Source organism: Pundamilia nyererei, unplaced genomic scaffold (assembly GCF_000239375.1).
Source record: "Pundamilia nyererei isolate P.nyererei 1_Seehausen unplaced genomic scaffold, PunNye1.0 scaffold00003, whole genome shotgun sequence".
Taxonomy (NCBI): Eukaryota; Metazoa; Chordata; class Actinopteri; order Cichliformes; family Cichlidae; genus Pundamilia; species Pundamilia nyererei.
The window spans coordinates 8,244,409-8,254,185 of NW_005187404.1; the positions used below are offsets into that span (position 1 = coordinate 8,244,409).

Here is a 9,777-nt window from a genome sequence, read left to right on the forward strand (position 1 = left end):
TATATATATATATAAAATGTGTGTGTGTCTGTGTGTGTGTGAGAGAGATGACTATGAGTGTGTATTCTGCATGTCACCTTGTATGTTTGTCTCTGCTCTCAGCTGCAACAGAACAATGTGTTTGTTTTAGGATGTTGTCGAGTATAAGCGTGCAGTGTGTGTGTGTGTGTGTGTGTGTGTGTGTGTGTGTGTGTGTGTGTGTGTGTGTGTCTGTTTGACATTGGCATGATGTGTGAAATTTGTGTGGCTCAGTGGTCTGTGCATACTTGCACATGTGAGTATACAGGCACATTTGCGTGCATGCATACGTTTGCCGGGTTTAGGTATGTGCTTGTATGAATGTGTGCTTGTCATGTCTTTGATTTAATTAGATGAATTTTAACGAGGCCCAGATTAAATCCCCCAGATGTCTCAGCTGTAGTCCCCCCCACCTCCACCAACAACAACCTCTACTTCATCCCCCACTCCAAACCACCACCATCACCTCTGCCGGTATCCATGGTAACACTCTTCTTCCCCCTGTGGATGGGGCTCTAATTAGAGCAGCTATTATGGGCTGGTTTTAGCAGGGCAGGGTAGGGTGGAGTGGAGGGGTTGGTAGGGGGCACAGGCGGCTGCAGAGTGGGTAGTGGGCTAGTAGGCCGGGCTGCAGAAGCTTTTGGGAGTGAAGGCTTAGATGAAAGACTCAAGAAATCATGTTTTTGATCTCCCGCAGTCTCACAGACAGTTGGACCACTAGTTTACCAATCAGACTGTCAGCTGAAAATGATAGATTCTGAACCATGCCCAGTCTAACACAGTCTTTTTTATCTCTTCACTGTTTTTCTCATTTCACCTCTTCTCCCTTTGCACCACTCACTCTCCCACTCCATGTCCTCGAGATGCCCCTGAATCTTCAAAACTGTCTGTCTGCCCATATCCTCTCTATGCCTTCACATCTGACTCGGTCTCTCTTCTCTATACTTCATTTATTCATATCTGCCTAAAATCTGTGTCTTCACCTTTTACTCACCCTGCTCATTTAAACAGCCCTCTAACTGTTTTCATTCTTTTTTTTCTTTATTTCCATTCTCTCTTTGCCTTAGACTGACTTCTCTCTATATACCCTTTATTTCACCCCGCTGCCTGTCCTTGCCTTTTTATGTACCCTTGCCTTTTCCATTTTCCACTCTCTTTCATCCAACCATTCTATCTCTTTTACTTATCTTCTTTTATTTCATTTCACTATTTCTCCCATACTTTCACCCTCCCACTATTCCTTGGACCTTGTATTTCTCTTATTTGTTTTGGTTATTTTTTGGACTCTTTCATCCAATTTCTCTGTCTTTTCTACCTGTCTCAGTTCCTCCACTGATCCAGCCATTTGACTTTCCTCCGACTTCCATCGGTAAATTGATGTACATTGCCTGCGTGGTGTCGTCTGGGGACATGCCCATACGCATCACATGGCGCAAGGATGGCCAGGAGATCGTGCCCTCTTCGGGCATCACTATCGACACGAAGGAGTTCATGAGCTCCCTCCAGATATCGAAGGTGTCGCTCAAGCACAATGGCAACTACACCTGCATTGCCAGCAATGATGCTGCCACTGTCAGCACAGAGAGGCAGCTCACGGTTACAGGTAAGAAAAGAAAGAGCACAAAAGAGAGAATATGAAAGAGATATTTAGAAAGGGATGAAGGACAAATGGAGGAAAAAGGAGCACTTTGGAGATTTGGTATTCCACTTGAATAAAGATGGAGGACCTGGATGATAGAAATAAAAATGGTCAAAAATCAAACAGCAGAAGTGATTTTGCACTGGATCCTTAACTTCTAATTTTGATATTCCAATACCTTTTTGGTTTAATACCAAATTTTTCAAAACACAACACAACACAAAAAAGATAAGATTTTTAAAGTATTACAGGACATCTCCACATCCCTCAAATAACATTTGATTTTTCTCTCTTTAATTATCAGCACATTAACACTCGAAGAAAGGGTTATTTTTTGCGAAGTCTATGTCACCTCAGACAAAGCCTTTTTTTGAACAACTTGAAATATTAAGGTAAAAAGTGTAACCTGCACGATGAGAGGATGCAGGGATACTTTTAAACGGTGACTGAATAGTTTGATGAGTTTAAAATGTATATGAATTACATTCCATGGCCTTTGCAGTCTCATTTCAGTTGATTAACTTGTTAAACAGTGCTCTCCATCATCATCAACTATCAAAATTTCAACTGAGGATAACTCTTAGTATATGTTGTTTTTTTTTAATTCATACTCATCTCCATTTCCTCACTAAACATTAGAGGTTATTGAAATAATAACAGAAATATGAATCTCGTGTTTAATATTCTCCAGTGCCTCCTCGGTTTGTGGTGCAGCCCAATAACCAGGATGGGATCTATGGGAAGTCAGCTATCCTGAACTGTTCTGTTGATGGATACCCTCCTCCTAAGGTCATGTGGAAGCATGCCAAAGGTGCATTAGGTACATGAGTTTTATACGATCCTAAATTCTTTACTTATGTACTGTGATGTGCCTCCGTCAGCTGTTCTCTGCACATTGTCATATCTATTCTGTGCAAAGTAAAATGCATATGCTGGCAGTTAACTACATCATAATCTCATGTTCCTTTGCTCACTCTCTCTCTGTCCAGCGGGTATTGGGAACCCACAGCAGTACCACCCTGTGCCTCTGACGGGCCGTATTCAGATCATGAATAATGGCTCTTTACTTATCAGACATGTCCTGGAAGAGGATCGGGGCTTCTACCTCTGTCAGGCCTCCAACGGCGTGGGCTCAGACATCAGCAAAAGCATGGTCCTCACAGTTAAGAGTGAGTATACAAACTTGCATTGGTTAATGTAGCAGGGTATGACTTCTTCGCTACGCAGACGACTGCAGTGAGGCCATCTGGGATGCTCCAGCACTCCCTCTTTATCGGTCCTCATCCACATGCACTCACTAACCGTGTCAAACCAATGAGCCAGCTCGCAACACTCTCTCTTTGGGCTCAACCGTACGCGCACATACATGCACCATCGTAGACTCGAAGAGCAAAGGTGACCGTGGACATAAGTGAAAAAACATGCAGTATAGAATGAAAAAAAAGTGTGTGTGTGTGTGTATCTGCGGTAGACATTGACAAAGCAAGCAACTCAGCGATTGATCTTTTGACTCTCGGGATCTGTCTACAGACGATCAAAATGACTTTGAGCTTAACCATTATCTGCAATCAATCTCTTCAACCTGCCCTCGACGTCAGTAACACCCTATGTAATGCAATGTGAAACTCCACATGGAGAATGTGTATGCAAACACACACAGACACATTGACTGTCAGTATCTAGTAGAGCGTTATATGATGCCAATATATTTTTTACTATGCAGTACACTGACCTTGACCAAAAATCTGTAATCACGACAGAGATGTCAAGGCTTAATATTCTGGCACCCTTTGACACTTGTACACGCAGACACATATAACAAGCTGCACATAAATCTATCTACTAGTTTCATCATGTTTTTCTATCACAGGGTTGCCCCTCTCCCTCTCTCTCCCTTTCACTTTCTCTCTCCCCTTCTGGTGTTAGTGTTATTGATTGAACCGTTCCTCTCCTCTGCCTCCCTCAATTCTGTCTGTTTCACTCAGCGGAGAGGGAGGAAAAGAGGAAAAGAGGGAGGGTGAGATGAATAAGTGATGAAAACAAAACAGCAGAAGCCTCCTCAGATCGATATTTTGTGTGTGTAAATGAGTGCGTGTGCCCGTGTGTCTGTTGGGGAGAGAAGATTGAGTGTGTAAAGGGATTTTGTGTATAGAGTGTACACGAAAGGTAGAGTGTATCGTTTTTGCCTCTTCATTCACCTAGACCCCAGTGTTAACTATTGGGGAATGAGGAAGGAGGTTTATTGACTTTACCTCATTGACCACAGCTCTTCATTACTTTACTGCAATGGAACTTGGCTACTCTGAACTCCACCTTTTTCAACTGCCAGTTATCCCACCTTTCTCCTCTCTGCTATTTCCCTCCTTTCTGCTTTTCTACTTAAACCCTGCTTATTATCCACTTACTCTTTCTTTTCCTTCCTCCCTCTCCCCTCTTTTATCTGCTTCTGTCATCTGACATCCCTCTCATCAATCTGTTTACTGTTACCATTTCTGCCTGCTTCACCCCATTTATTCTTGCCTTCTCTTCATCTCACACTCCATTTCCCGTCTCCTTCCAGTCCCAGCAATGATCACCAGTCACCCCAACACCACCATGGCTAAGAAGGGTCACTTGAAGGAGTTGAACTGCACAGCCAGGGGAGAATGGCCCATCATCATCCGCTGGGAAAGGGGTGACACCGTCATCGACCCCGATCGCAACCCCCGATACTCCATTACCACCAGTCCCAATGAAAAGACTGATGAGGTGCTGTCAACACTCAAGGTAAAAAAAAAAAAAAGAAGACTTATATATAGTAGAAGATCTAGATCATTTCTGATGAAATGAGACATTAATGTCTCACCGACTCTTATTCAGTTGACAGATGCATGAGCTTTAAATCTTTTCTTTTGATTTACTTTTTCACACCCAGACTACTACCCTGAATTTTTCAACATATTACCCGACAGCATTGTACGTGTGAACACTAATGACAAACTTCATTTAGACATTAAACGGTCTTTGTCCTCCTAGCTCCCTACCATAAAATTAGCAGTTAACCGATCAGAAGGTGCAACTTCAGACACAGTCCAAAACAGAAAATCACACGGTGATTTTCCAGAGATTCCAGAGTTCACGTGTGAAAACAGCTGTAACTTTCACCACGCAAAGCAAACTATTTGGTACAGTGTCAACTTTTGTACCTTCCTTGTCTGTGCTTCATAGCGTTAAGATTAGAAAGAAGATAGCAAAACCAGTTTGTGTGTTTGGGGTTGTTAGAAATTCGAATTGTGCTGGCCACAAATTTAGCAAACAGTTAGAGAAATTAATTTATTATTAAATTAATTTATCAGAATACAAGATTAGATATACTTTATTATCCCAGATTCAAAACAGAAATTCTAATTCTCAATATCTCTATGTCTTAATTTTCCTCTAACATACCGTGGCAGTCATAGCAGCCACGGGTTGTCTCCTAATTCATTTAAAACGGAAATTCTGCACTGGCCAGGCTCAAATGAAAGCACGGAGCTTCTTTAGCCTGCTGATGCCATGTTTTTCAAATATTAACAAAAGGTAATGGAGGGAGACGCATAAATGAGGAGCAACTTTGTGTTCACTGAATTCAGAGAGTGTCACAACCTCACCGATGATCAAGTGTTTTGTATGTTTTGTCGGTGTATGTGTACCTCACACACCAACCAAATGTTTTTTAGGCAAAAACTAATTCTTGGCACTCAAACTGCAGTGGGTGCCGAGTGTACAGGTGTCTGTTGCACCTTTCAGTGAGGTGAACAGAGTCGCCTAAAAACCAAACAAAACATGTTCAAGCAAAAACTTTCACCCAGGTGCTTCTTCATCACAAAGCTTTGCACAATTTGTCTATGCAGACATAGAGTTGTTTCTCTCGTTGACATTTTTTTCTTCGTGCCTTTCTCACTTGAGCTCAAGCCAGCAGAGCGTGAGGATTCAGTCTTCTTCTCTTGTCATGCCATCAACTCTTACGGAGAGGGACGAGGCCTTATCCAGCTCACTGTGCAAGGTAAGCGTCCATGTGCAAAAGCATGTACTGTACCATCCTCACTTTAATACCATAAAAGCTACAAAACTACGCTCTTCTTTCTTCACCTTTGAACTTGTCTTTCATGTGGTCCTTTTTTTCCTCCTTTTTCTTGCCTCCTTTTGTTCACTTTGTCTAATTTTAAACCTCAGAGCCTCCAGACCCTCCAGAGCTAGAGGTGCGAGAAGTGAAAGATCGTAGCATGAATCTCAGGTGGACACAGAGATTTGATGGGAACAGCGTAATTACATCATACGATATCGAATACAAGAACAAAACAGGTGAGTAAAAGTCAAGTCGGTGATTTATTTTATTAAAGTATTGCAAAAGACCCTAAAAGTACCAGTATATTCTACACTGAAAATTGCTAGGCTGTTTGTGCTTGTTTTATTTGAGCCTCTTTATTTGAAGCTATTTTAAACTGAATGCCAATAGCATTCCCAACTTCCCATGTCCATCCAAAGTGTTGAAGTAGTAAAATGTGTTATTTTCTCCTGTTTTGTCAGATTCCTGGGAACTAAAGCATGCCACCCGAAATATCTCTCCAACCAACAACCAGGCCAACATAGTGGATCTTCATCCTGCATCTGTCTACAGTATCCGCATGTACTCCTACAATGCTATAGGCAAAAGCGAGGCTAGTAAGGAACTCACTATCAGCACAGAGGAAGCACGTAAGTCTTTTGACAGCACTGCTTTCTACTCGCGTGAATGTAGGCAAATATTTTATTTTTTGCTTGTTGTATGAGCAATTAGCGTTTGAATCTGTTATGACTCTGACATCTGTCCTTGACTAATCATTTTGAATGCTAGTCTCAATAAAACTGAAAGAAACCTCTTTTGATCTAAATATTCAAGAAAAAGTACGAAACGTGGAAATGTTAATGTTGCATAATGTTTTTCTGACATTAGTGCAATGCCTCCACTCAGTCCCATTGTCTCTCTTGTTATAGAGCCTGATGGTCCTCCAATGGATGTCATCCTGCAGCCTGTGACATCTCAGAGTATCAGGGTCACATGGAAGGTAATGCATTTCAAGGATCTGTCTCCTGACCAGCTTTGCCTTATATTATTTTATCATTATTTCTTCAGATTAACTTATTTTTCATCTTAATGTATGTGTGGAGGTGTCAATGTCATTACACAATCTAGAAATATGAATATTGATTCTAATGTGAGAACCTTTTTTCAAATGGAAACCTTTAGGCTCCAAGGAAGGAGCTGCAGAACGGTGTCATCCGCGGTTACCAAATCGGTTACAGAGAAAATGGCCCAGGTAGTAATGGGCAGTACAGCATCGTGGAGATGAAGGCCACTGGAGACAGTGAGGTCTACACACTGGACAACCTGAAGAAGTTTGCCCAGTATGGTGTGGTTGTCCAAGCTTTCAACAGAGCAGGCACAGGACCTTCCAGCTCAGAGATCAATGCTACAACACTAGAAGACGGTGAGCAATACACAACTGTGTCAACATACGTGTAAAGGGATTGTAGGACAGTCTGTAGGACTGTATAATAAGGTAAATGTTGGCTACCTTAATGACCTGTAACAATATTGGAACAAATAAAACAAATAAGTGCAAATGTGCAGTGGAAAAGGACAAAGTCAGTCATATGAAATATCAGCCTCTGCACTATTTCTCATGCCATTGTACTTTTTGCTTTTGCAGTCTGGTCTCTTTCAAATCATGCCGTGCTGTATAACCTCAAATTACTACATTCGCTCTGTTGCCTCAGCAAGAATGAATATTGGCTGTTGAAATTCCAATCCCTTATAAATACCATCTACACAGATAACCTCTGTGATTCATGTAAAGTGAGTGTAGACAGAGTGTATATACTGCAATACGTCCCGATCATTATTGGGTAGAAGAGTTAATGCTGAATGGATGAATGACTAAAACACAAAAAGCACTTAGAGAGCAAAACCCTCTTCTTAGGCTGGAAAGTGTTGCACAAGATTCATAGTTTACCAAACAAACACATTAGAGATTTGTTAATACTTTTGGGGGAAAAAAAACTGATGACAAAAATTGACCAACAAAAAGACAAAAATGTGCAACACGAGCTTAAAAGCAGTTTGGGAAAGATGGAAGAGGCTGGTGTAGTAAACTGATGGCGCAATCACAATAGAGCAATGAATCCTTGTCCTTGTTTATTGTCCTGTGATTGAATTTGATCCATTTAGCTTTTCAACCTGACATTCAAGGGCTAAACTTTATATTGCAAGGGCAGACACCTTCTTAAAAAAATTATTTTATCATTTATTTATAAAAAAAATTTTTTATATTAAGTATTGGTTTCTATGCCGACTGCATTAATTGACTTTTGGCTGCTGATAAAACAAATGAAAGTCACGACAAGTTGACAGTTGTTATACTCATAATTAGCATTATGGCAGTCACTATTTAGGTAGGCAAATCATATCCTGCTATATCATCTTTTTGACCATAATTAAAAAAAGTTAAACATCACATCAAATTAAATTAAGATATGCAATTAAGATCAAACTGTTTACTGACAACATACAAGGTGAAGTATTGTAATTTCCTTATAGACATCTATACGGACTTCTTTTCGCTTTTATCCATTCGAAAGAATTAAGGTTGATGCATCGCCTCCAGTTTTTGGACTAGGCGGCTGCATCTGTCGCACTTCTTGTGTTCTCATTTGTCTTTTCTCACTCTTTGTTTCTTTAGCATTGGGCAGTTCATCTTCATGCTAAATGCAGACAGCCATCTTTGTTACATACTATCTCTCTCAATCTCCGTTTATCTACATTTGCATGTTTGTACCACGTACAAACAAACACACATACACCAATCACATACACATTCGTCCTTCCAGTGAACAGTTGGCTTAGCCTCATTGGTCTAGAAGAGACAGAGCCCTCCAGTTCTTTCCTGTGGCTGTCACCGTGGCGACAGTGATATTGATGGCCATTATGATAATAGTGATAACAACAAGCATACTAAAAATAATTATAATTAGCTTGTCTCTCTGTTTGTCTCTCTCTCTTTCCCTGTGCTAGCTTCCTGCTGTAATTATCCACAGCTGAGCGCATTGTCTCCCTGATCCCTCTTTTCATCTTTTTCTGCCCTTCCCTTGCTCCCCTTGCTTTTAACTCTCTTCCTCCCTTCTTCCTCTGCCCATCACCCGCGTGTCCTCCTCCCTATAGCCCGAGTTCATCATTGTTATTTTCCCCAAATTAATGCAGTCATTTATGTAAGGTTTATTTTGTTCATTTGTTTTGTTTTTTTATTTTAAAATATCTGTATAAGCAAGCCCTATTAGAGACACCCATTTGAACCCACTAACCTTCTTGATCACATTTTTAGTCTTATTTTGCTTCTGGTAAAGGTGGGAATGGGGTTGTGTTTGGTTGCATTCTCATTATTTGGATATGGAAGCTAAAGTTTTTATTCATGCAAAACCATGTTTTAGTTTTCTGATCCTCCTTTCTCCTTTCCCTCCAGTCCTCCATCCTCCTCCCTCCTCCTTTTTCTTCACCAGCTGCAGAGAAATTCCCTGGTGGACTTGGCCCAATCCTTCTCTTTCATTACACTGTCTTTCAGTCAGCACTCTTCCTCTCTTCCTGCGCTTCCTTCTCTCACAAGTTGACTTCTGTTCATCTTCAACAGTGGTCTTTATTCAAAGCCTGAATGACTCGTGGTCAGTGGTAGCCAATAGAAAGGACACCTGGACTGGCAGAGACAGAGGGAGGCTTGTACAGAGAAAGAGAAATGGTCCTATACATCAGGCTTGACACATGGCATGGTCTTTCATCTATCACCTGTTTACTCACTTTAAGTTTGATATGGAAATGTATTTTAGAGTTTCAGGAAGGTCTGTTAATAGATTTATTAATAAACTAACTACCAAAGTCATATCTTTATTTAAAAATAATCTGCACAATGTTTAACTTCAGGCTGCAGATACCCCTGAAAACTCAATATCCATATAACCTCAATGAACTTTAGAAATCTAATGGCGACACTGGTTTTTCAAAATAGTTGAACTGAAAAATATATGAAATATATTTTTCAAAACATAAAAAAAAATTCCCCGCTCGCCCCTGC

The 9,777-nt window shown here is 40.8% G+C and overlaps 1 protein-coding gene across 1 annotated transcript in view; it reads left to right on the forward strand.

Annotated features, from left to right (window-relative positions):
• dscaml1 (Down syndrome cell adhesion molecule like 1) overlaps positions 1-9,777 on the forward strand; it is a 99,229-nt gene that overhangs the window by 71,099 nt on the left and 18,353 nt on the right. The window contains exons 10-18 of the mRNA XM_013910469.1: positions 1,343-1,621; positions 2,349-2,477; positions 2,647-2,826; positions 4,218-4,423; positions 5,585-5,681; positions 5,852-5,980; positions 6,206-6,373; positions 6,653-6,723; positions 6,906-7,146. Coding sequence (XP_013765923.1) covers positions 1,343-1,621; positions 2,349-2,477; positions 2,647-2,826; positions 4,218-4,423; positions 5,585-5,681; positions 5,852-5,980; positions 6,206-6,373; positions 6,653-6,723; positions 6,906-7,146 — 1,500 coding nt within the window. The remainder of the gene's footprint in view (positions 1-1,342; positions 1,622-2,348; positions 2,478-2,646; positions 2,827-4,217; positions 4,424-5,584; positions 5,682-5,851; positions 5,981-6,205; positions 6,374-6,652; positions 6,724-6,905; positions 7,147-9,777) is intronic.